The sequence below is a fragment of the Cebus imitator genome, unplaced genomic scaffold (genome assembly GCF_001604975.1).
Source record: "Cebus imitator isolate Cc_AM_T3 unplaced genomic scaffold, Cebus_imitator-1.0 Scaffold33, whole genome shotgun sequence".
NCBI classification, from domain to species: domain Eukaryota; kingdom Metazoa; phylum Chordata; class Mammalia; order Primates; family Cebidae; genus Cebus; species Cebus imitator.
The window spans coordinates 5,635,474-5,663,322 of record NW_016107348.1 but is presented as its reverse complement, the minus strand read 5'-3'; the positions used below and the strand labels follow the sequence as shown (position 1 = coordinate 5,663,322).

The following is a 27,849-nucleotide window of genomic DNA, read 5'->3' as shown; positions in this document are numbered from 1 at the left end:
CCCAGTAATACTACGTCTAGGTGTTTACTGAAGAGAAATGAAAACTTTTGTTCACACAAAATCTTCTGCAGATGTCTATAGTTGTTTTTATAATTGTCAAAAACTAGAAACAACCCAAATGTCCTTTGATGAATGGATAAACAAACTGTGTTACATCCATGTGATGGAATACTATTCAACAATGAAAAGAAATGCCCTGCTGATATGCACAATAACATGGGTGAATCTCAAAACAATTAGGAGTGAAAAAAGCTGGACAAAAAGGCTACATACTGTATTATTCCTTTTACATAGCATTCTGAAAAAGAAAAAAACTGTAGAGACAAAAATGGATGACTGGTTGGTAGTAGCTAGGGATAGGGGAGGGACTGACTAAGGAGGAGCATGTTAGAGAATTTCGGGGGATGATGGACCTGTTCTGTATCTTGACTATGATGGTTACTCCATGATTATATATGCCAGTGCTCATATTAGGTTGGTGCAAAAGTAACTGTGGTTTTTGCCATTAAAGGTAATGGCCTCTGTTGGCCTTTAATGGCAAAAAATGCAACTACTTTTGCACCAACCTAATAAACCCATATACCGAAATGAATAAACTACATAAAAGAGGAAGTTTTACTTACTAGTAAATTATACTTAATAACTTGACCCAAAAAAATTTTTTAATGGCCCAAATTTTCAATAATAAAGGAATCATAAAATGTGTTATGAAACATTTATACAATAAAGCATTACCTAGTTGCATTAGACTTTGTTATACTTTTTGTCTGCCTGGCAGCTTACAAACAGCCTTCCTATACTGTATCTGGGAAATTTCTCCCCTTATAAGTCTACCTGTTTTTAAATTAGAAGTCATCAACTTCCGTTGCCACTCTCCCTGCAGGTAGGGCATGGGTAGTCAGACTCACTCTTACAAAATTTTAGTTCAATAGTCTGATAAGAAGAAGGAGATGTCTATGAAAAATTTATTCTGCTGAGGGTGGTGGATCATGGTAAATAGATATACAGCTCTCAATGTGGCAGTAAGAAATGTTCTAGCAGCAGTAGGAGCCTCCAGACTCAGTGGTACAGATTCTTCAGGCCTGGTTCTTGGGCCCTCCATGAGATGAGCACATTTGGATTAATTTAAATTTTTTAATTCATTGCTTAAATTGTCAAAAGTGTTATCTGCAACCAAAAACTGGAACTGATAGAATAGTCATTGAAAATTATGCCTATGACCAGAATCTTATCAATGCGGGCTACGACTATACTATGAATATACAATGGTTTAGATGATTATTGAAAATGTGGCTTGTGCCTGGCCCTGATTTCTGCACCACCAGTGCATGTAGAAGGTGAATGCCATCATCCCCAGCAAGATATAACCTGTGTCACTCATCTAACGAGGTAGAGTCTGAGTCTCCTAAACTGCAGGAAGAAAGGAAAGGAAAGATAACTGTCTTCTTCAACTACACATCTCCAAACTCACAGATGCAGCTGTGATGAATTTCAAAACAGCAAGAAGAGCCATTTGAATCTCTCTGCTGTGCAATTTATTTTCAATATATCTGGGTATAGCAACCTTAAAAATAACTGTTTACAAATTGTAATAATATGGGAAAGCCTTAGCTATGCTTTTGGGTTTTAAAAACATAGTCACAAGAAGGCTAAACATATATACATAGGCAAGAAAGCCTAGAAGAATATTTACTGGAATAGTAACAGTTGCTTGGGGTGGTGAGATTTTAAACAGTTATGATTGTCATCTGTTTCTCCTCCTTGCCCTTATGTTCCACAATGAAGATGTGTTACTAGCAAAATCAGACAAACGTGTTCTTAAAAATATTTTAAATTTGCATTTAAATTTGGTAGAAGGGTCCTCTGTGTTCCTAGAATCCCATAGGCTAAGGGATTCTGTGGGTGCACTTACTCTCATCCCTGGGCTCTTCAGCAGTGATGTATAAATGGGAGTTATATATAAATGGAAAGGAAGAAATTACCAGATATTTTTGCCAAGTTAAAATTGGCTCCCTAAAATAACCATTTGATGAGTACGTTCTGAAGGACACTGCTACTCTCTGAAGTTCTAACCTTGACTCAAATCTTCACCAGCATTCCTATGGTGATGCCCTGACTGTTTTTTTTTTTTTTTTTTTTTTGGGAGGGGGTGGGTGGGGAGTGGGGAGCTTTCTCCCCACCATGGGAACCTGAGCACCTGGGCATGGTGAGATGTGACAGACTGCCCAGTTGGAAGTTAGTAACTCCGAGGTTATACTTTCAGCTGTGTATTACTGAGGAATCCTCCAAGAGGGCTAACATGAAAGACAACTTCAGTTAAGCCCACTTCTACTTGCTCGATATGCCTTAAGTAATTACAAATACAAAAGAGATCACACTTATTAAAGCTCAATATAACATGCTGTGAAAAACACAACATATGGTTATTTGAAGTCTGAAAAGCCCTCTGAGTTTTAAATTTTTCACTGGAATATCCTTTGATGCATAAACATGTCCTTTTTGATTTTTTTTCACAGTAGTGGTTTCTAGATCAAAACCACATATAGAATCTTTCTCTTTGTAGGGAAAAATTACCTGAGATAAAATTGCCAGACTCTCAAAGAGTTGAGATTAAACACAGGAGCAGAAAGCATTTTAAACACATCATAAACAAGACAACCTCATGATTACCCTTTAAAGTTTAGTAAACCCGTAGAAATTGGAGACACACTTCTCATGGAAGTAACAACTTTGTTCCACTTAATTAAAACTGATAACCTGGCGGGGCCTGGTGTCTCACAACATTTTGGAAGGCCAAGGCAGGCAGATTGCTTGAGCTCAGGAGTTCGAGACCAGCCTGGGCAGTATTGTGAAAACCCACATCTACAAAAAATACAAAAATTAGCCAGGCATGGTGGTACATGTGAGAGGCTGAGACAGGAGGATCACCTGGAGGTTGAGGCTGCAGTGAGCTGTGATCTTACCACTGTACTCTGTTCTGGGCGACAAAGCGAGACCCTGTTTCAAACAAACAAACAACCAACATACCTGATGACTTTTTATAAATTATGCACAGCTACTATCAAGAAATATCTATTTTAAAAAGGAGAGGCCAAGTGTGGTGGCTCACACCTGTAATCCCAGCACTTTGGGAGGCTGAGGCAGGCGGATCACAAGGTCAAGAGATCATTTGAGGTCAGAAGTTTGAAAAAAACCTGGCCAACATGATGAAAGCCCAACTCTACTAAAAAAAAAAAAATGCAAAAATTAACTGGGTGTGGTGGGGCACACCTGTAATCCCAGCTACTTGGGAGGCTTAGGCAAGAGAATCACTTGAACTGGGGAAGTGGAGGTTGCAATAAGCCAAGACTGCACCATTGCACTCCAGTCTGGGTGACATAGCAAGACTCCATCTCAAAAAATTAAAATTAAAAAAAATTTTTGAAAAAATTTGTTGGACTTGGCAACGCTGTAGTTAAATCCTTGATAATAGGGATTATGCACTCAATTTTATATCCTGCTACCAAAACTAGTGTTGTGAATGATGAAAGTCTTGTGAAGTATGCAAAGTTTGCTTTCTCCTCCTCTATTACCTGCTTGGTCCTTTAACCCCATCCCAGGACTTCAGTTAGAGTTTGTTTTCCAGTTCTTTTCTCTGATATAGTTTAGATGCACCAATAAGACGCTAGCTATCAAGTGCTAATCTTCCTGTCTCAGTCAATGCTATTTTGGATGCAAGTAACCAAACTTTACTCAAACTAGCTTAGGTGAAAAGAATTAAGTGTATTTTATAAAGTGTCTCATGCAGACTGAAGAACCCCAAATCCATCTGGAATAATTCCTCCATCTTTCACTGTGTCTGTGGCTGTCTCATCTCCTATTTGTTTCTCTCTGCACATCTCCATTCTCACCTATCTGTAGTATAGCTTTCTCTACTTTTCTGTGCATAGAAAGCATTGCTGACCGCACCATAGGCCCTAAGTTTATTTATCCTTATTTCTAGGAACTAGGAAAGACTAACTATAATTTCTGAATCTCAATTCAAAATTCCTGAGAGAGAGACTCTCTGAAACCTAATTTGGGTCAGGTGTCTACACCTGGGTGATATAGCATAGATCTGGACCAGCATTTCCCAAAGTTAGTTGAACACAGAACTTTATCCGCCCTCGTCCCTGGCTTTGGTGGTTGTGATCAGGGTGTGTTATAGGACACACCCATTCATGTCCTTTAAAACAGAATTTCTCAAGATGTCATTTTGGGATCTTCTGATCTAATTTACCACTTTAATATTAGGGATGACCAAACTTGGACCCAAAGAGACAAAATAATTTGCTTAAATTACCAAGATAGAGGCAGAGTAGAGATTTTATTTTGAGCTGAAGAACTTAACATTTTATACCTTCAATTGAACCTGGATATCGAGAAGAAGTATAATGGCTACTCGGTCCAAAAGAAAGTCCAAAATCAAGGTGTCAGCAGGACCGTGCGCCCTCTGAATGCTTTGGGGACAAATCCTTCCTTATCTTCTCCAGGTCCTGGTGGCTACAAGGCATTCCTTGTCTGTAGCTGCATAATTCCAGTCTCTGCCTTAGTCTTCATGTGGCCTACTCGTCTATGTCTTCTCCTCTTTCGTTTCCTTTAAAAAAATTTGTCGGCCGGGCGCGGTGGCTCAAGCCTGTAATCCCAGCACTTTGGGAGGCCGAGGCGGGTGGATCACGAGGTCAAGAGATCGAGACCATCTGGTCAACACGGTGAAACCCCGTCTCTACTAAAAATACAAAACATTAGCTGGGCATGGTGGCGCGTGCCTGTAATCCCAGCTACTCAGGAGGCTGAGGCAGGAGAATTGCCTGAACCCAGGAGGCGGAGGTTGCGGTGAACCAAGATCGCGCCATTGCACTCCAGCCTGGGTAACAAGAGCGAAACTCCGTCCCAAAAAAAAAAAATAAAATAAATAAAAAAAAAAAAATTTGTCATTATCTTTCAGCCTCATCCAGATAATCCAGAATGAACTCATCTTGAGAGCTTTAACTTAATTACTCTGCAAAGATCTTTTATCAAGGTAAGATCACATTTATAGGTTACAGGGGTGAGGACATGGTCATAACTTTTGGGGGGCCATTATTCAAACCACTGCAGAGGCCTTACAAGGTATCATAAAGTACTTAAAAGCATCAAGAGTGGTAAGAGGGAGGGAATAGCAGGATAATGATTTGGGATTTTTCTTCTCAAAAGTAAAGGATGCAGGATTGATAAAGAAAATGTAGTAGCATCCAAGAAAATGCAGCATCTTAGTTTCCAAGATGAAAAATTTACATTCCTATTTCTTCCTTCGTTCATTGATTCCAGTGATTCCATTGATTCCTTGATTCATTCAACTAACATTTTCTAACAAATATTTATTGAATTAACTAAAGAAAAGTAATCAGGGGCAAAACTTGGAAAGAATAATATTGAAGACAAAAAGAGTCAAACTCTGTTAAATATTTGAAGAGATTTATTCTGAGCCAAATATGAGTGACTATGGCCTGTGACTCAGCCCTCAGGAGGTCCTGAGAGCATGTGCCCAAGGTGGCTGGGGCGCAGCTTGCTTTTATACATTTTAGGAAGGCATGAGACATCAATCAAATACATTTAAGAAATACATTGGTTTGGTCCAGAAAGGCGGGACAATTCAAAGTGGCAAGGGGTGGGACAGGACTTCCAGGCTATAGGTAAATTTAAACATTTTCTGGTTGACAATTGGTCGAGTTTGTCTGTAAGACCTGAGATCAACAGAAAGGACTGTCTGGGTTAGGATAAGAGGTTGCGGAGACCAAAGTTTTATTATGCAGATAAAGCTTTTAGCTAGCAGGCTTCAGAGAGAATAGGTTGCAAAATGTTTCCTATCAGACTTAAAGTTTGTGTTGAGTTAGTGCCAGAGAGCTATAATGAGGCATGTTTGACCCCCACTTTTCATCATGGCCTGAAACAGACACTCAGGTTAAATTTTAAGACCCCTGGCTGTCCATTCAGATGGTTGGGAGGCCTTAGAATTTTATTTTTTGTTTACAGTATCAAGCATGAAAACTAAAGTTTGAGAGATAAATGCATAGGTTAATAATGTCCTAGTGGGGTGTAATGACTTTGTAGGAGGTAAGGGAATTAGCAAAGTGAATATCTTGAGTAAAACATTCTAGGCAGAGGGAAAAGCTAGAAGAAAGTCCTGAAGGCAGGATTGACCTTGGCATGCTCAAGGCACAGAAAGGAGGCCATGTGGTTAGAGTGTCTAAGAGGGTGACACAGGACAGAGGTCAGAGAGATAACAGTAGAAGGAAGTTGATTATAAAAAAATAAAAACATCGGCTTTCATTTCACTTGTGCACTAATCTTAGAATCAACAAAGAGACGAATCAAGTTCTCAACATCCCAAAACGTAATGGTGCAAAATAACAACTTTTTCCTTTCTCATAATTGTGGGTGAACCATGTGACTGCAACCAGCTGGCAGCTTAACTGGGGTTGGAGGGGTCTCAGGTGGCCTTACTCACAGGTCTAGGATGTTGGTGCTATTTTTCAGCTGGACCATTCTTCCCATGCAGTCGCCCACCATCCAATAGAATAGCATAAGCTTCCTTGACCATAGCAGGAGCATTCCAAGAGACCACAAGGGAAAGCTGTGAGGGGTCTTGAGGCCAAAGCTCTGGACTTACACATTGTCATTTCCACCATGTTCTATTGGCCAAAGCAAATCAGAAGACCAGGCCAGATTCAAAGGGTGACCAGGGGACTCCAACTTTTTTTTTTTTTTTTTTTTTTTGAGACAGAGTATCTTTCTGTTGCCCAGGCTGGAGTGCAGTAGCGTGATCTCAGCTCACTGCAACCTCCCCCTCCTGGGTTCAAGAGATTCTTCTGCCTCAGCCTCCTGAGTAGTTGGGATCACAGGGGTGCACCACCATGCCTGGCTAATTTTTGTATTTTTGGTAGAGACAGGTTTTCACCGTATTGCCCAGGCTGGTCTCAAACTCCTGACCTCAAGTGATCTGGCCACCTCAGCCTCCCAAAGTGTTGGGATTACAGGTGTGAGCCACCATGCCCAGCCAAGACTCCAGCTTTTGATGAGAGGTAATGAAATATATTAAGGCCATGTTTTTCAGTCTATCACACGAATGTGCTGCCTTTTTTTTTTTTTTTTTGCCAAACCCTTTACTGACAAAATTTTTGACGGTATGATGAGATAATTCACATCATATGAATTTTGCTATGCTATCATAAAAGTCATTTTTTAAAGGGCTTCATCCATTTTCCCATGGTGCTTCTCAATCCTTTGATATTTAAATTATTCTCTTTAAGATAATCTGTTGTGTCCTAGACACTGGTGTTTAACTGAAAGTAATGTTTGAGCGCAGACTAACTTTTTAGAGGTCAGTTCCTTACTGAATATTTTCTTCTTATAATGACTCTTGCTTTCTTCCACAAACTTGTATCTGCAGAACTTTGGAAAATGAATATTCTGATTTAAAAAAAAAACTAATGACAAATGAGAATGTGTCAAATAAGAGAGAAGAAGGATTATTCTCTTTGCCCTGGGGAGGAATAGATTTGAACTGGTGAAGATGGAAGAGGCTGAGAGCTGTTGATAGATCCTTACATACTACCTTGTACTTTTTAAATGGAATTAAACAGAAAGACAGACGGCAAGGATTAGATACTTTAATTACACTAGAATAAAAAATCTTAGAAGTTGAAATTACAACGAGTCAAATTTCTCCCCAGTATGAGAGGAAGGGCTTTCTGGTAGTTGGAATTGTCCAGAAATGGAAAGGAACATCATGCAAAGTAGCAACACATCATTAGAAATTGTTCAGCCCAAGGCTGACGACTCTGGGCTACACTACCATTGATCCTGCATTGACTTGGTATGTGTGGGAACTTCAGGTAGAGAGGCTGCTGGTTTAAAACTCACATCTGTAATCCCAGCACTTTCGAAGGCAGAGGTAGGAGGACAGCTTTAGGCCAGGAGTTCGAGACCAGCCTAGGCAACAAAGCAAGACCTCATCTCTACCAAAAACAAAAAACAAACAAAAAAACAAACAAATTAGCCAGGCATGGTGGCATGTTCCTGTAGACTCAGCTACTTGGGAAGAGGGAGGATTGCTTGAGTCTAGGAGGCTGAGGTTGCAGTGGGCTATGATCTTGCCAATGCACTACAGCCTGGGTGACAGAGTGTAAACTTGTCTCAAAAACCACAATAGACAAAAACCACAAACAAAAAACCTCTATAACCTTTGTTCTTAGAATAGGTCAAAAGCTGGCGGAAAAGATCACCTGTTCTTTCTCTTATTTAGCTTTTAAGTCAGCACTGTCCTGGAGAAATGAGTCACAATGTAATAGAAAATTTTCCAGTAGCCACATTTAAAAAAGTGAAAAGAAACAGGTGAAATTAGTGTTTATCATATATTTTATTTAACTCAATACATCCAAACAGTATCATTTAAACATGTAATCAATGTTAAAAATCATTATTTTACATTATTTTTTCATAACAAGTCTTTGAAATCAATACCTTGAAGAAAATCCAAGTCTATTTGCACTTATGAATTAACTACGTTTCAAGTGCTCAACTGTCACCTGTGGCTAGTGGCTACTGTATTGGACAGCACTGTTCTAGAACATACTGAAGTGTTGTTGTTGTTTGGGGTAAATACCCAGGGTTCATTGTCTTGCACCAAGATTAAGGACATGGACACACACAAGGAGTGAGTTTAGGAGCGAAGGCTTAATGGGCAAAAGAAAGAAAAAGGAGAGCAGCTCTCTCGCTCTCTCTCTCTCTCTCTCTCTCTCTCTCCCCCCCCCCCCGCCTCCCTCTCACAGTCTCTAGAGGGGCATCGGAAAGGGATGAGCTGGCCTGCTGCACACTGAGATTTTATAGGCAGGCCTGAGAAGGCAGCATCTGATTCATATAGGGCCCACAGATTGATTTCACCAGGTGTGACGTTTACACAGGGCACAGGGAAGGCTGGTTGCCCCACCCTAATCTTATTATGCAAGTGAACTTTCCACTTGGCCAGTGCCATCTCGTTTGCTCCTTACTGTACACGAGGCTGGCAAAGAGAAGGGAAGATGGAGCCCCATTTTGAACATGCCTAGTCCCAGGTAGCCCGTTCCTATTGGCAGAACTGCCAGCATTCACCTATGCAAGCCTCCAGCTTGCTTGTCTGTGTTTGCAGCTTGATTTTACAGGCTGCTCTTTGTTAGAAAAGAAAATGATTTGGGGGCTGCTTTTCATTAAAAGGAAAACCTTACTGAGGACTTCCTTACCCTCACTATCTGCCTAAATAATTTATTTTTAACTCCTATATGAATACCACTAATAAAACCACTAATAACAGGCTAGGTGCAATGGCTCATACCTGTAATCCCAGTACTTTAGGAGGCCAAAGCAGGAGGAACACTTGAGGTCAGGAGTTCAAGACCAACCTGACCAACATGGTGAAACCCCGTCTCTACTAGAAATACATAAATTAGCCAGGCTTGGTGGCGCACACTTGTAATCCCAGCCACTCAGGTGGCTGAGACACAAGAATCGCTTGAACCCAGGAGGTGGAGGTTGCAGTGAGCCAAGATCATGACACTGCACTCCAGCCTGGGCAACAGAGCAAGACTCTGTTTCAAAAAAAGAAGGGAAGAAAGAAAAGAAAAGAGAAGAGAAGAGAAGAGAAGAAAAAAAAAGAAAAGAAAAGAAAGACCTTCATAAATGCACAAAAAGCAGCTTGTTAAATCCAGGTTCCCTAGCTTCCTAGAGGAATGGAAGTGATGGAAAAACACTTCTGTTTAACTGTTATACATTCTTACTTCCTTGGGCGACAACTCTCATAATTTTGATTTCTCACCAAAACCCAATGTTAAGTAAATTATATAAAGTTGCAAACTACTAAATTTTCTTATCAACTTCTAACAGGTTCCACCTCTCCAAAAGTGGAATTATGAAAAACAGCCCTCTAGTATTTTTATGCTAATCCTATTATATTTAATTCTTTTATTCCAGGAGCTAATGCAATTAAATGATATTAGAGCTTTCATTGTTTACTAGCTGTGTCTCCCATCACCACAGGATTCAAGTACTCTCCAGGGAAGCTGCCTTGTGGCATTTCCAGCAACATAAATTTCCAGAACATACACATCTTCTATAGAGGAGAAAGGATAAGGAAAGTCATGAAGATAAACTCGGCTGCCTTTGCAACTGTAAAATTTCCCCAAGACTCAGTCAAAATAGTGAGGTTTTTAAATACTTCTCCAAAGAGATCCCACTATTTCTTTACAGTATTAAGGGATTCAATAGACAGACTATATATAATCAAAATTAAAATGAGACTGATTTTCCACAGTTAACCTTTTTAGAAATCTGTGAACATATCAAAATTTCATATTTGCACCATTACTGTAATGATGGCTATAAAACATCAAAGCAAGGGCTTGACAGAGACTGCCAAGCATCTCCCAGTATTTGTTATCTTCTTCTCCTTTCTAGTTATAGAATCCCTGAGTTTAAGATAGGCAGATGGCTAACCACTTAGAGAATAAAAATCTCAACCTTCCTTGCACTAGATGTGACCAATTGACTGGGTACTTTCCAATAAGATTTGAGCAAAGACGTGTTCAACTTCCAGGTCACATCCTCCTTTAAGGAACTTGCTTGCCTTCCTCTTTCTCTCTCCACTTTCAGGCAGGCTGGAAGGTTTATGTGATGCTGATGAACCAGTGTCTACCATGGAGATGCCTACTGGGGATAGAACAGCAACCTGCATTCCTAGATAGCTGTGGAGGAAAGTTGCCTGTCATGTCTGAATCACTCACCTGCTTCTGAATACTGTCTGGGAGAAACACACCTTCTATCTTGTATAAGCCATTGTTTGTGGGGCCTTTTTCTTCCCTTACCTTGGCTTGTATCATAACTAAGAGTATCATCATCATTATCATTTGTACTATTATGCTGAAAACCTCTGTTTATTAACTATCTATTCAGCTATCTATCTATCTATCTATTTCAGAGACCATCTTCTTAAAAGACTTAGGTGCTTTTTTTTCCCCTCCCTTAAAAGGCTCCTTTGACTACTTGCTTCTTTGAGAGGAATTGTGAGTATTAAACAATATAATATCTATAAAGTCTTTTTTAACTTAAAAGGTCACAAATAAAAAGGCATTATATTATTCTTGAGCTAACAATTCAAGATCATAGTGGGTTAATAATATTTGTGCAAATATTAGCCAGCTAATGTGGCCCACCTCCGAGGTAACTTAATCCAGGTGACAAGCCCTTGCTTCTAGAATGATTGGTCTTTCAGGCACTGTAATATAGCAGTAGGAGGGATAGTAAAGTATAAGGAGATGGATATCTTTTCAATTATTCCATGGAAGTGGCTGCTTACTTACCTGTGAATACATTGGATATAAGTATTTGAGAGATTGATTCAGTTCACCAATTTACACAACTTCATAAAATAACCTGATACAGTGCAACTGTCTAATTTCACGTGTTTCATTTGTTAATGTAAAGGCAAACCTAATTGAACCTGCCATAAGCATATCATTTTATTGATTTCACCTTTTAACTTCACTCCTGTCAAATGATTTAAAGGACATACTTTTTTAGTACCTTAAACATGAACTGAGTGCCTGTTGCAAACAGAACCTACCCTGAGGAATGTGCAGGTAAGATAGGGCACTCTGTCCTTATCTTGTTCGACCTTACTGTAGCATGGGACACTGTTGGCCACCCCCTCCTTGACAATATCTCCTCCTTTGACTTCTGTGACTCTTTTCCCTGTTTTGCTTCCAAACTTTGTGGTCTTGTTTATACTCTTCTTCCGCTTTTTAAATGTTAGAGATGCCCGGTGTTTCTCACTGAAACTTGTCTTTTCACACTTATTCTGAGCCTTTTTTTCTGGAGAATGAACCTCCTGGAGAATGTGATAAAATTCAGGAATTTTCTTGGGGAAGGGCATGTTGCATATAATGTTAGGGTTACATGGAGCTCCTGAAGCAACTGATAGACCTCCGAAGAGTTCTTACACCTCAGATTAAGAATCACTTTTCCATAGCTTTTAATACCACCAACAGTGCTTGACTGCTCTAAAATCTTTTATATTCATTTATTTATTATTTTTATTTATTTATTTATTTATTTATTTATTTTTCGAGATGGAGTCTCACCCTGTCACTCAGGCTGGAGTGCAGTGGAACGATCTTGGCTCACTGCAACCTCTGCCTCTCGGGTTCAAGCGATTCTCCTGCCTCAGCCTCCTGAGTAGCTGAGATTACAGGTGCGTGGCACAACGTCTGACTAATTTTTGTATTTTTAAATTACAGACGTGGTTTCACCATGTTGGTCAGGCTGGTCTCAAACTCCTGACCTTTTGATCCTCCTGCTTTGGCCTCCCAAAGTGCTGGGATTACAGGCTGAGCCACTGCACCCAGCCATCTTTTATATTTAAAAGCCTACGTCTTTCTCATGATCTCCAGACCCACATATCCAGCTGCTTATTTTATTCCTTCACTAGAATGTCAAACAGGCACTTCAAATTCATCGTGTTCCAACTAAACTCATCTATCCTCTCTTCCCAATATTCCCTTCTCCTATGGTTTCCATTCTGGTGAGTGGAACCACCATTCAAACAGTTGACCAAATTATAGCAGCAGTCCCCAACCTTTTGGACACCAGAGACTGATTTTGTGGAAGACATTTTGTCCCACAGATGGGGTGGGGAAAGGGTGTGATGGTTTCAGAATGAAACTATTCCTACTCAGATCACCAGGCATTACACTCTCATAAGAAGTGTGCAGCCTACAGGCCTCAAATGCATGGTTTCACAATAGAATTTGTGCTCTTAGGAGAAGCTAATTCTGCTGCTGCTCTGACCGGAGGTGGAGCTCAGGCAGTAATAGCTAGCTCACCCTCTGCTCACCTCCTGCTATGCGGCCCAGTTCCTAATAGGCCACTGATGGGTACCAGTACTGGCCAGTGGTTGGAGACCCATGTATAGAGAAATAAAGGCAGCAACCCAGACTACTACTTCTGCACAAATGTTTGTTGAATTACTAAATTAATGAAAGAATATAAAGACAGATCTAATATGATGAAGACAACAGAGAAGAGCTACTGAGAACAATGTAAGAGAGCTTATTTTCAAATGTACACCCAGTTGTATGTTTATTAAGTACCTACTGCAAAAGGTACTATGCTAGGCACAGATTTCATTAAGGATTGGAGTTTAAAAATATTTTCAGAAAATTGAGAAACATTGGGCTTGGTGTGGGTGGCTCACATGTGTTAATCCCAGCACTTTGGGAAGCCAAAGCAGGCAAACTGCCTGAGGCCAGGAGTTCAAGACCAGCCTGGCCAACATGATGAAACCCGTCTCTACTAAAAATACAAAAATTAAGCAGGCCTGGTGGTGGGTGCCTGTAGTCTCAGCTACTCAGCAGGCTGAGGCAGGAGAATTACTTGAACCCTGAGGTGGAGGTTGCAGTGAACTGAGATTGCACCACTGCACTCCAGCCTGAATGACAGCAAGACTCCATCTCAAAAACAAAAACAAAAACAAAACAAAACAAAAAACCCCCAGAAATAAAAGCATTGTTTGTCAGAAAATGGTAGAGGATTTCAAGTGGGAGAAATTACTTTAAAACTTCAATTCATCTTACTTCATGACCAAGAAAGCTAAATTATTAATAGCTTCTCTAACATCTTGCTCCTTGCTGTGACACCTTCTGAGATTACATCATGGTTTATACACAGTAGTGATTACAATGGACACTCAAGAAGGTGGGATACTCTTGAGGGTTTTAGGCCACGAAATTTGGCAGCTTTGCCTCCCTGAACTCCCTTAGCTCTTAATTTACACATCTCTGCTGACACTTATTTTCTGCTTCATTTTATGATGACTTATGGATATCCTGTCTCTCCTATCAGAGAGGTTCTTTTTTTTCCCCACAGACTATGCATACTAAATTTTGTGCCTTGTATCTGGGAAGTGAGCAGTAAGTTATTCATTATTGAGTTAATGAATCTTTATCTCTCTCTCTCTCTCTTTCTTTCATTTCTCTCTCTCTCTCTCTTTTTCTTTCCTTTCTTTCTTTTTCTTCCTTTTCTTTCTTTCTTTCAGATGAAGACTCACTCTGTTGTCCAGGCCAGAGAGCAGTGGCACAATCTTGGCTCACTGTAACCTCTGCCTCCTGGGTTCCAGTGATTACTCCTGCCTCAGACTCCCGAGGAGCTCAGACTACAGACACCTGCCACCATGCCCGGCTAATTTTTGTACATTTAGTGGAGAAAGGGTTTTGCCATGCTGGCCAGGCTGGTTTCAAACTCCTGATCTCAAGTGATCTGCCCATCTCAGCCTCCCAAAGTGTTGGGATTACAGATGTGAGCCACCACACCCAAATGATATTTCTTAATATTAAAAAAAAAAGTCTTTGCATCCACTGAGGCACAGAAAAAAAAATAGAAGACATAACATTTAAAAATTAAAAGAAAAAATAAAATTAAAGAAATTTTGAACTCATTTGAAGGTAATGTAACTGTCCTGTAGGTCAAACGTTGTTACAAGTGGTTACAAGTGGTAGGTCAAATGTTGTACAAGTGGTACAAGTTGTTACAAGTGGTATTAATTTAAAGAAATTTTGGCTTTTTCGCAACGGGTTTGCCGCCAGAACATAGGTGTCGTGAAAACTACCCCTAAAAGCCAAAATGGGAAAGGAAAAGACTCATATCAACATTGTCGTCATTGGACATGTAGATTCGGGCAAGTCCACCACTACTGGCCATCTAATCTACAAATGCGGTGGCATCGACAAAAGAACCATTGAAAAATTTGAAAAGGAGGCTGCTGAGATGGGAAAGGGCTCCTTCAAGTATGCCTGGGTCTTGGATAAACTGAAAGCCGAGCGTGAACGTGGTATCACCATTGATATCTCCTTGTGGAAATTTGAGACCAGCAAGTACTACGTGACTATCATTGATGCCCCAGGACACAGAGACTTCATCAAAAACATGATTACAGGGACATCTCAGGCTGACTGTGCTGTCCTGATTGTCGCTGCTGGTGTTGGTGAATTTGAAGCTGGTATCTCCAAGAACGGGCAGACCCGAGAGCATGCCCTCCTGGCTTACACACTAGGTGTGAAACAACTAATTGTTGGTGTTAACAAAATGGATTCCACTGAGCCACCCTACAGCCAGAAGAGATATGAGGAAATCGTTAAGGAAGTCAGCACTTACATTAAGAAAATTGGCTACAACCCCGACACAGTAGCTTTTGTGCCAATTTCTGGTTGGAATGGTGACAACATGCTGGAGCCAAGTGCTAACATGCCTTGGTTCAAGGGTTGGAAAGTCACCCGTAAGGATGGCAACGCCAGTGGAACCACGCTGCTTGAGGCTCTGGACTGCATCCTACCACCAACTCGTCCAACTGACAAGCCCTTGCGCCTGCCTCTCCAGGATGTCTATAAAATTGGTGGTATTGGTACTGTTCCTGTTGGCCGAGTGGAGACTGGTGTTCTCAAACCTGGTATGGTGGTCACCTTTGCTCCAGTCAACGTTACAACTGAAGTGAAATCTGTTGAAATGCACCATGAAGCTTTGAGTGAAGCTCTTCCTGGGGACAATGTGGGCTTCAATGTCAAGAATGTGTCTGTCAAGGATGTTCGTCGTGGCAACGTTGCTGGTGACAGCAAGAACGACCCACCAATGGAAGCAGCTGGCTTCACTGCTCAGGTGATTATCCTGAACCATCCAGGCCAAATCAGTGCTGGCTATGCCCCTGTACTAGATTGCCACACGGCTCACATTGCCTGCAAGTTTGCTGAGCTGAAGGAAAAGATTGATCGCTGTTCTGGTAAAAAGCTGGAAGATGGCCCTAAATTCTTGAAGTCTGCTGATGCTGCCGTTGTTGATATGGTTCCTGGCAAGCCCATGTGTGTTGAGAGCTTCTCAGACTATCCACCTCTCGGTCGCTTTGCTGTTCGTGATATGAGACAGACAGTTGCTGTGGGTGTCATCAAAGCAGTGGACAAGAAGGCTGCTGGAGCTGGCAAGGTCACCAAGTCTGCCCAGAAAGCTCAGAAGGCTAAATGAATATTATCCCTAATACCTGCCACCTCAGTCTTAATCAGTGGTGGAGGAAGAACGGTCTCAGAACTGTTTATTTCAATTGGCCATTTAAGTTTAGTAGTAAAAGACTGGTCAATGATAACAATGCATCGTAAAACCTTCAGAAGGAAAGGAGAATGTTTTGTGGACCACTTTGGTTTTCTTTTTTGCTTGTGGCAGTTTTAAGTTATTAGTTTTTAAAATCAGTACTTTTTAATGGAAACGACCAAAAATTTGTCACAGAATTTTGAGACCCATTAAAAAAGTTTAATGAGAAAAAAAAAAAAAAAAATTTGAACTCATTTGAAGGTAACATAAATGTCTTGTAGGTCAAATGTTGTTACAAGTGGTATAAATTGTAATATTTTCCAATGCAAGTGTGGCATATTAAATATTTAAGTACATTACAGCTTTTGTTGTAGGCAATCAGGTGGTAGGGAGTATGCTAAATCTTAGAAAGTTATTTGTGAGGCAGGGCACTGGCTGGTCAAATGCTGCATCTGCAGCTGGACTGCAGGGGTTTTAAACTTCGCTGTACCACTTAATGGCTGGGAGCCTGAGGGCCTCTTGCTGCCTCACTTTCCTCATCTGGAAAATGCAAATTGTATTAGAACTTACCCTAGAGAATTGTTAGAAAATGAAAATAAAGTATACACATAAAGCACCAGGAATGCTGTTAGGACTATTAGACAATAGCCACCATTTTCATACAACCTTAAGAAGAAGAAGGTACTGGACAGGTGATGCTCATTTGTGGGAGTTCAGTCAGAGTGGTAGGAAAAGTTGTAAGAGAAATTATAAAGGAAGTTATAGAAAATAGTCACAGACTTTCTTGGAAGGCCAGAAGGTTTTGTAAAAGCCTCAGGATAAAGTTATTGCTGAAGGCAGCCTAATCCTCTTTGAGTGACTAGCAAGAGTAAATAACAAAGGAATGTAAGGGAGTTTATCTAAGTAAGTGGTTTACTCATGTGGTCCTAAGACTAACCTTTGACCATCAGCTGTTACACGATTGCTTTCTACTTGGCGGGAGGGCGACCAGATGTATCACTCACAAATGGTGCTTGCCTTAGGCCTCGGAACCTGGCCTTTGATAATTACCCATAAGTGTGTTGACTCAGAGCCTCTGTTATTAATCTATACTGAATAAATGTCCTGAGTGCCAACTGGTCAGGGCTGTGGCAGCTGTCTCTCTCAGAAGTGTCTGTGAGTGGCCAAGGACACCCCAGCCCACTCTTTCACTGTATTCTGTGTCTGAGTGAATTTTTTTCATCTGTTGCTGGGTCAGGGTCTGCAAGTCAGACCCTGACACTCATTTATTAGGTTAAGAAAAAATGGACTGGGCGTGTTGGCTCATGCCTGTAATACCAGCACTTTGGGAGGCCAAGGTGGGTGGATCACCTGAGGTCAGGAGTTTGAGACCAGCCTGGTCAACATGGTGAAACCCTGTCTCTACTAAAAATACAAAAATTAGCCAGGCATGGTGGCTGAGGCAGGAGAATCAACTGAACCCAGGAAGCAGAGATTGCAGTGAGCTGAGATTGCATTACTGCACTCCAGCCTAGGAGACAGAGTGAAATTCAGATGCCTTGTGGGTATTATCAAGATGTGGGTAAGACTTAAATACATTTTACAAATTTAATACATTTTATAAATACATTTCATTATAAATTGTGCTATGTTTTCTACATGCTACTAATCTGTATGCTGAAGCTTTTTTTTTTTTGAGATGGAGTCTTGCTCTGTCACCAGGCTGGAATGCAGTGGTGCAATCTCAGCTCACTACAATCTCTGCCTCCCAGGTTCAAGTGTATCTCCTGCCTCAGCTTCCCGAGTAGCTGGGACTACAGGCATGTGCCACCACACCCAGCTATTTTTGTATTTTCAGTAGAGATGGGGTTTCACCACATGGGCCAGATGGTCTTGATCTCTTGACCTTGTGATCCGCCTACCTTGGCCTCCCAAAGTGCTGGGATTACAGGCATGAGCCAACATGCCTGGACCCATGCTGAAGTTTTTAAAGGTGGCATCACCAGTAAATTATCCACATCTCTTTCAGGAATTGTATTTATTGATTCAATAAATATTTATTAAATGCTCCAAATATATTTATTGATTTGGCAACCCACAACTAAATGTTGCATTTTCACAACCATTTACACAGAATAGTCTTCCCTAAAATAATCTCTGCACAAATTGACACTTTTCTAAAGACATTCCTACAGTGCGTTTTGATCCTTTGAAATGAATATCTTTAAGAAACAATTTTACTAGAAAATTTTTTATGCTTCTCAGTCTTTAGAAAGGATGTTTATTGTGCATGAGATTGTGAGTTACAATCAATAGGTGTAAATTCCACACATGTAGTGCCCTATCCCTTTTAGTGTTCCCTACTCACAAGACTTATTTCCCTTCCCAGACTGTGGCAAACAATCTTAATCTGTGATTGTCTCCTTCTCTTGATCTTCCTCTGCCTTCTCCAAAACTCCTGGAATTTAAAGAAGGAGATTGGATCTAACCACACCTAAGGTAAATGCAAAGAATTAATTAATTAACTAATTAATTAATTAATTTTGAGATGGAGTCTCACTGTATTGTCCAGGCTGGAGTACAGTGGTGCGACTTTGGCTTACTGCAACCTGTCTCCTGGGCTCAGTGATCTTCCTGCCTCAGCCTCCCAAGTAGCTGGGATTACAGACATATGCCACCATGCCTGGCTAATTTTTTTTGTATTTTTAGTAAAGATGGGGGTTTTGCCACGTTGAGCAGGCTGGTCTCGACCTCCTAATCTCAGGTTATCTGCCTGCCTTGGCCTCCCAAATTTCTGGGATTACAGGCATGAGCCACTGTGCCTGGACTAGAATTAACTTTAATCAGATAATTCCAGGCTGTCTAGCTGGCTGTGCTGACCTCTTCAGGTGTTCTTATTCTGCCATGGGGCCAATCACTGTGAGAGCCCAACGCTAGCAAGACCTCAGGCAATGCCAGAGGTGGCAAGAAAACATCAGTGGCTGCATCTTAACCTTGGTGCAGAAGCTTCAAAAAATAAACTATCGGGTGTTGGGGGGGGGGGCATGGAAAACAATGGAGCAGTAGTCTCTGATTGGCATAAATACAGTATATATAACCAGTCATGGGATGATGCAGACAGAGGGCTGCTTTTGCCTACACAATAGCACTTCTTAGTTCTAAAGGCTTGCTCATGACTTGGTCACAGGGCAGCATGTCTCTGCCATGGCGAACCCTCAGCTGAGGAAAGGCCAGTATTTCCCAACTCATACACATCCATGGACAGCTGTCTTTATAATTTCAGGAAAAGGACATGGCAGTGATAAGGGATTCTGGATTTGCCTGAAAAAGGAATGCTTTTTGAGTAAACTTTCAGTGCAAATAAGAGAGGTGTTTTTCAGCTTGTTTCCATGGTTGACTAATAAATCTAATTCTATATCACAGTATGACTTTTATCTTATACCTAAACATGGTAAAATTTGGGTGCAAAACTATTTTCCCCTCCAGTGTTCTAGGGTAAATATAAATGGAAACAGACACCAAATTTAGTCAAGTGGGCAGACATGGTTGGTTGGAAACATAGCCTAATTTCAATATTGCTCTTAATTTTCCTCCTATAATCTTCATTAAATTTTGGGATAGTCTTTCCAATTTTGGGGGGACTCATGATTATACCTTTCTTATTAATAGAGGAGACTTATATTTCCTGTAATCAGGAATTTCTTTGCCTAGATTTTGCCACCTAAGTATACTGTGGGTTTTTTTTTTTCTCCCTTATATTCAGAATAGTGTGATGGGGCAAGAAGAGGCCAGGCCAGAAACACTGCTGTGTCTTGTTCCTACGCTTGATAGACTCTGACACAGTTGGGGGACGAAGGTCTTGGATTTTGGAGGCAATGTAGTAAAGTTTGTGTGATCACATTTTTATTGTTTAAATTGGGACATTTTTGAAAATGAAAGGGGGCACTAGTCAGATAGGATACTGATATGACTTGACTGTGTCCCCACCCAAATTTCATCTTGAATTTTAGCTCTCACAATTCCCACGCGTCTTGGGAAGGACCCAGTGGGGGATAATTGAATCATGGGGGCGAGTCTTTCTCATACTGTTCTTGAAATAGTGAATAAGTCTCAAAAGATCTGATAGTTTTAAAAAGAGGGGCTCCCCTGCACAAGCTCTCTTTCTCACTTTGCCAGCGCCATCCATGTAAGACGTGACTTGCTCCTCCTCATCTTCTGCTGTGACTGTGAGGCCTCCCCAGCCATGTGGAACTGTAAGCCCATTAAAGCTCTTTTTCTTCCCAGTGTTGGGTCTGCCTTTATCAGTAGCATGAAAATGGACTAATACAGATACCATGAAAATGATGTAAATCTGGTTACAGGGAAACCAGAATTTATGGTCATCCTAGTATGGTAGAAATAGTCTGGACTCAAATCTAAATTTTACTACCATTTCCCTGCTTTTGACCTGCAATATAACCTCTCTGTGAACTTCATTTACTTACTTTCTATTTTTTTGAGATAGGGTCTCGCTCTGTCACCCAGGCTGAAGTGCAGTGGGGTGATCATAGTTCATTGCAACTTTGAATTCCTGGGCTCAAACAATCCTCCCACCTTGACCTCCCAATGTGCTGCATTATAGATGTGAGCCATTGTGCCTGGCCTGACCTTTATTTTCTACATCTGTAATATAAGGATATAATTCTCACAAGGCAGGGGCGGTGGGGGGAAGAAAGTGCCTTAGGTGTTCTTTGCAGATATTATTATCAGTATGATATCTGCCAACAGACCTCAAAATTCTTCAATATAGACAGCATATTTTGTATGGCTTAGGTTAAATTACACTCAAGGTATAGTCAGGTGCAGTAATCATAAATTCATATTCTAAGATGGCAGGTAGTGGTCTCATCAGGCAGACCCCGATAGAGGTGGGTACTACAAGTACATCTGTCACTCTTATCTCTATTAATAGCAAAAAGCATTCTACAACATATGTCAAAAGTGAATTTTCATTGTCAAAATTAGTGGTTTATTAGCTATCACAGTAGACATTACAAAGAGACTGTCATATAATTAGTGATTTCCAAGATACAAGGACTGGCTAAAATATTTTAGAGACACTCTCATTCTTGCATGAACAAGACATAAAACACCAGACGATTAGGGATGGTGTGTGAGTTGAAGGATTTCCAGTTGCCGGATGCTTATTATAAGGGTGATGGAATTCTGGCTCTGGAATATTATTCGTCTGTTTCCAGTGAATCTTTTATGCAAGGTCATGATTGCAGAACCTAAAAAGACAGAGAACTGGGACCTCATCAAACTCACAGAACAGGTCTATCACCTTGTTTCTGTTTGCTAACAAATGTTTGTTTAATAAATGTCTGTATGTGTGACAGAAATCAGCCTGAGACTTGGTTTAATTTTTAACTTGGTTTAATTGTTATGAAGTTGTTGGGGAATAGTTTTCACCCCAGCTCCTATAATTTGACTATTATGTCTGTCTACTAAAAACAAGCCAATAGTTTTGCATGATTAAACTGTAATAGTTATTTCCCTCTTTTAAACCACGAATCTGATTCTGCATCTGGAACCTCTGCCCACTTCTCTTGGCCATATGAACTGAGAAAAACAAAACCAAACCTGAGTCTTAGAGAAACAGACTTCCATAAAGATGGTAACTAGCAGGTCTAAATGTAGAACCCAAGTCAGCTGATTCAAAGTTCACTGCTCAGGAGTTGGCACAAAGCAAATGTGTGTGTGTGTTTGTGTATGTGCGCACATGCACACACATGTGCATGCAGAATGAAGAGGAGTAGGAAGGAAGGGGAAGCGATGTGAGGTGACGCAGAGAAAGTCCAGAAGAAAAACATTAAACATTAGAGCGGGGGCCTTGAGAACCCAGAGATTGTGCTAAAATTGGGTGCAATCTCCCAAAAACACCTAGGAAGGCTCTGAAGACTATATTTGTTTAAGAGCTACTTCTGTAAATAATAATAAAGTCTATTAATCTCTAGCAATAAAGAATAGTACATTTTGTGCACAATAAAACTACACTTGCCTCATCACCTAGTGCCAAGAAAAATATGGTGATCTTCAAGAGAGCTGTGATCTCACACCATAACTCTCAAAGTTTTAAGTATAATCATGTATTTGAAGGTTGTATACTGATTTTAAAGTATCACAAAGAGATTGATCTGCAAAGAAACCAAGAACTCTTTATTCGATTTCTTATCCATGAGAAATCTTCACTATCCCTGGCTTATTATCTAACATACTAAAAACCCTATCTGTAAAAAACAAACAATAAACAATTCCAACCAAAAAACTCCAAATGTATCAATATATTTGGAAAAGAAACAGAAATAAGCACTATTTTCATACAACTTTAAGCTGGAGGCTAGGAAATATTTAATTTCAAATATTTAAGGACTGTTAGCATTTACCTCTGAGGTTAATAAATGCTGGGAATTGACAAATTTGGACCACTGTGAGGATTACGGGATAGGCCTGAAAAGACAGTATTATGAGTATGTGTCTACACATAAATATACGTGCAATATATGTATATTGTATATGTGAATATGTGTATCTACATATAACATATTCATATACAAAACATGTATGTATATGTATGCAAAAGGAGCTCCTCAGAAGAATGCGGGATTTGGATAACAATTCTAGAAAGAATATTGGATTTGGATAATGACAAATGATGGATCATTACAGAAATAACTTATTTTTAATTCTTAAGTGTCCTAATATTGGGATTACTCTACCTAATGCTTTTTGATGTGATCAACTGGGCACCTTTCACTTTGATCCTTAATATCATACCTTATTAGATAACCTGTAAAACTATCTTTCTAAATCCCTTGGAGGTTGGAGGTTAGATGAGCTTTTATAAAAGCAAAGTAAAACTGAAGAAAGTCACACAAACAAAAAGCTGGAAAGATTTTCTGACGTTTATTCCAAAATGTTTATAACTTAAAATGTCTTACAAATGAAGCCACTGTTAATTTTAAGAGGAGAGAAAAGTACCTTGTGTTTTTGTGCATATTCACTCTAATACAGGGATGAGGCTCTGTAGCACCTGAATTCAACCGTCTCTGGAGTTGCCGGCCTAGGGAGGGCTACATTTTTTGATGGGGAGCCTGCAATGGCAGCATGAAGTAAGCAAGCAGAAGAATAGACAAGATCCAGGGCTGAGGCCAGGGGTAGTGGCTCATGCCTGTAACCCTAGCACTTTGGGAGGCAGAAACGGGAGGATCACTTGAGTCCAGGAGTTTGAGACCAACCTGGGCAACATGAGAAGACCCTGTCTCTCTCTCTTTCTTTTTAAAAAATAATTAAAAAACAAAAAAAGATTCAGGGATGAGAATAAAACCAAGGCCATGGGTGCTGTTGGAGCAGCTGCACTCATTGTTGAATCCTACTCTCAAGAATGTCAACGTTTCCTTTTCACCTCTTAATAGCGATATCAGTATCTACTATTTATTGAGTTCTTTCAAACGGTACCAAATGTTTTACACACACCATCTCATTATCTTCACAACATCCCTAAAAGGAAGGTATAACAATTAGACCATTCAATCTTTCTTAAAAATGCTGTGAGGTAGGTATTATTCTTATCCTCATTTTACGAATAAGGAAACCAAAGCACAAAGAGATTTAGTCATTTGCTTAAGGAAGCCCAGCCAATAATCAGCAGAGCTGTCTCAGAGCCATTGTTCTTGGCCTGAATGGTACCCGTGCAGACTGTTGTTGAATGGTGCTCACCTAAATCCTGTGGCCACACTGTATCAGTAAGTGGGAACTATGCTGATGGCGAAATGGGAATTTAAGAGAGGGACCAGACACAAAATGTACTCCCTCAAAGAGCCAAATGACTTGGTTTTGCTTCTGATACTGGAAGTAAATGGAAAATACTGGAAGTAAAAGTAAATAAGTGACCCAACCAAAAAATCATGACACAGGAGCAAAATTTCTTGCCTGAGAGAGCTGGAGCTGGTGCCAGTGAGAGATAATAATCTGATGCTGAAGTGATTTTGAATATCTCAAACCAAGATTGAGAGGTAGAAAAAGCCCTGGGGACATCTTTGGGGGAGGTGAATCATCTGAATCTCTCATTCTCTTAGAATTTGAAAAAGTCAGTCCGACAGCCATGCAGGGAGTCAGTCAACAACACTCACCAAGTATCTTTTTCATGAAGTGCTCTTTCTAAGGCCTTAAAGTCACTAATTGTGAATACAGAATAAGTACTGTCTTTATTTAATGTTTGCGAGATTGGGTTCTCTAGAAGAAAACTGTTCCGTAAATTCTGCACACTATCAAAGAATAGGAAAAGCAATTTGAAGAATGACAAAACCACCACTCCCAAATTCCATACTAGAGTTTCAGGAGTAATTAGAACTGTGGTACTAAAGAATTCAAATCATTTAGGGGCAACTGCTGTTCTAGGACCAGTTTTGCACAGCTGCTTCCAGCTTCCTGGGACTATTTCTAAGCCATAATATTAAAATGGGGCCTCTCTCATGTTTTTGAATCCATATGGTTCTACCCAGGGCTCCTTTCCTTCCCTAACTTCTGACACATCCAAGCAGGAAAGTGAGCATACATATTTACATAAGCTACAAGGCTGTGCAAACAGACTTAACTGGTTAAAGGGCATTTTAGCAATGGCTGTTATTTCTTACCATTTTTAATGGGCTTTATACATCTAAAATCTTTACATCTTTAAAAGTCCTTATCCTTATTTTCCTGATGTGCTTTCTACCAGTCTTCTTCCATTTGTACAACACTAGGCTCTTTCAAATGACTCTCACGTCCTTTTTATCACTAAGTGTATAGGTTTTAAAATAATGTATGCAAATTTTTCCTAGTGTTCATAAAGTGCCAATTACCGAAGAATTCCCCTTATTTTCATTAAGGGATGAAAAATGGGTTCCTTTTTTTTTTTGAGACAGAGTTTTACTCTTGTCACCCAGGCTGGAGTGCAATAACATGACCTTGGCTCACTGCAACTCTACCTCCTGGGTTCAAGCGATTCTCCTGCCTTAGCCTCTTGAGTAGCTGGGATTACAGGCACCTAACATCACACCCAGCCAATTTTTGTATTTTTAGTAGAGACGGGGTTTTACCATGATGGCTAGGCTAGTCTGGAAGTCCTAACTTCAGGTGATCCACCTGCCTTGAACTCCCAAAATGCTGGGATTACAGGTGTGAGCTACTGTGCCAAGCAAAAAAAAAGAAAAAAGAAAACAAATGGGGGCGGGGGTTGAAATGCATTTTGTGAATACATTTTTCTTTCATTTCCACCTTTGATATGTTTCATTTCTACCTTTGTTAAGTTTTAGAACTTTTTAGGTCACGCTAAATTTTCTACTTAAGGTTGCTGAGATCAGTGAAAAACAGACTCAATTATTGGCTAAAAATTAAATTTCAACAAGGGAAAAAAAGATACTCATTATGTAGCAGTTTGAAAAAGAAAAGAATGTGTTCTGGCTTCCCATTATAATCTTTAAAAATGCAGTGCCAACTTGAAAACAAACAAATATGCCAGAAAATGTTAAACATTAAAAGCCAGTACTTCGTCAGTATGTTGTTTCTTAATGATAGTTCATAGTTAATTTTGAACATCACAAAGGTAAAGAAAACTGTGTTATTACCAATATCCACTTCAAATTATTGACTATATCTATATTTCCACATAACTGAATGTTACTATTTTTCTATTTTATTTGTTCTTAGTTTTCAAATACCATATGATTGGTGTTGACCTTTAGTTTGTAATGTTCTCTATGTAAGAGCCAAGACCATCTCACAGGTATTTATTTAGCTAACTTCATCACTAAGGCTGCCAAAGAGGATCCAGGATGGAACCAATGTTGGATTGCAGATCCGTCCAAAAAAAGGATAATATTAAATATTGTAAAGAAGTGACCTCATGTGTTTTCATAACATCTATGTAAGTAGATAAAAGGACTATATTATTCCCACTTTTTAGATGAAGAAACTGAAGGAATACAGAAACAAGTATATTCAACATTTATTGAGCATTTACAGCAAGAGAGGCACAGAGCTAGGTGTTTCAGAATATCCTTATGCTATAGTTTGAATGTGTCCCCCAGAATTTCTGTGTTGGAAATTTGGTCCCTGGTATGGTGATCTGGGGAGATGGAGCCTTTAAGAGGTGATTAGGTAATTAAGAGATATGTTGCTCTCTCTGATCTGGGTTACTTCTTGGTGGAGTGGGTTCCCATTCTCTCAGGAGTGGATTAGTTACTGCCAGAAAGGGTTGTTATGCAAAGAGGCTGCCCCTCGTGTTTCACCTCTTTCACATGTACCCACTTTTCCAGCATGTCATGATGCAGCACGAGGCACTCATCAGAAGCCAAGCAGGTGCCGGGTTCTTAGTTTCCCAGGCCAGAATCATAAGAAATAAATTACTTTCCTTTATAAATTACCCAGTCTCCAGTATTCCATTTTGGCAACAGAAAATGGACTACGACAATCTATAAATAAGCTAAAGTCAATACTTTTCATGTGGCCAAAATGTAGTGGGTGTGCAGACCGGAAAAACACAGTAACAAAGACACAATACAAGGGAGGAACAGAGAGAGGATGACTTCTGCTAACTAGAAGGTTCTGGAAGGATTTTGTGGAGATGGAATCTGAGCCCAGCCTTAACAGGTGGCGAAGGCTGTACAGACAAAGATGATGGGATAGCATAGGAGATGGCATGAACAAAGGCATGGGAAGGATACAGGATAGTAATTCTTTAGTTATCACATAAGATTCAAGGGCAGGGCAGACTGGAAGGAAGAAAGAAGGTGTTCAGAGGGCTTGCAGATGTTCTTGAATGCTAATTCTGATGGCCATGTATAGAGGAGAATGGGGCGGCAGGGAGATCATCAGTAACTTCATCATTAAAGCTGCCAAAGAGGACTAGGATAGAACCAATGTAGGATGGCAGATCCCCCCCCCCAAAAAAAAAGGATGATATTAAATATTGTACAGAAATGACTTCATGTGTTTTCACAGCATTCACATTAGTAGATAAAAGCAGGTCCTCAAGCCTAGGGCCGTGAACTGGTACCAGTAAGTTACCTGTTAGGAACTGGGCCGCACAGCAGGAGGTGAGCGGCAGGCCAGCAAGCATTACCACCCGAGCTCCACCTCCTGTCACATCAATTGCCTTAGATTCTCACAGAAGCATGAACCCTATTGTGAACTGTGCATGTGAGGAATCTAGGTTGTGCACTCCTTATGAAAATCTAATGCCTGATGATCTGAGATGGAATGGTATCCTTCCTGCCCTGTGGAAAAATTGTCTTCCACGAAAGTGGTCCCTGGTGCCAAAAAAGTTGGGGACCGCTGGATAAAAGGACTATATTATTCCCACTTTATAGATAAGAAAACTGAAGAAATAAGGAAACAAGTATATTCAACATATATTCAGCCATTGTAGTATTTTAGGAGAGAGGTAATGGAAGTTTGAACAGAGCAGAAGTGGGAATAGAAAGAAATGTGATAATCTGAAAGTCAGAGGAGGTAAAATCTATGTAATTTGGTAAATAATTGCACAGGGACACAAAGGATAAAGATGAGTTGACAATGATTCCGATGCATTAATTTGAATCAGAAAGCATCTTACATTCGAGCTACCCTTGGGCCAGACATAAGGACATTTCTATTAGGGAGGTGGAAATGTGGGTCGAATGATCTGGACAT

At 40.2% G+C, this 27,849-nt stretch overlaps 1 protein-coding gene and 1 long non-coding RNA gene across 2 annotated transcripts in view; one reads left to right on the top strand and one right to left on the bottom strand.

The window, feature by feature from the left end:
• LOC119470537 overlaps window positions 1-27,849 on the bottom strand; it is a 35,453-nt gene that overhangs the window by 6,585 nt on the left and 1,019 nt on the right. The window lies entirely within an intron of this gene.
• Window positions 14,636-16,402, top strand: LOC108301269 (elongation factor 1-alpha 1-like). Its single transcript, XM_037737088.1, has one exon. The coding sequence runs from the start codon at window positions 14,707-14,709 to the stop codon at window positions 16,093-16,095; it is 1,389 nt and encodes a 462-aa protein (XP_037593016.1). The 5' UTR covers window positions 14,636-14,706; the 3' UTR covers window positions 16,096-16,402.

Excerpts from the sequence above, each read along its gene's own strand:
- LOC108301269 (XM_037737088.1), top strand. The coding sequence starts at position 14,707 with ATGGGAAAGGAAAAGACTCATATCAACATTGTCGTCATTGGACATGTA.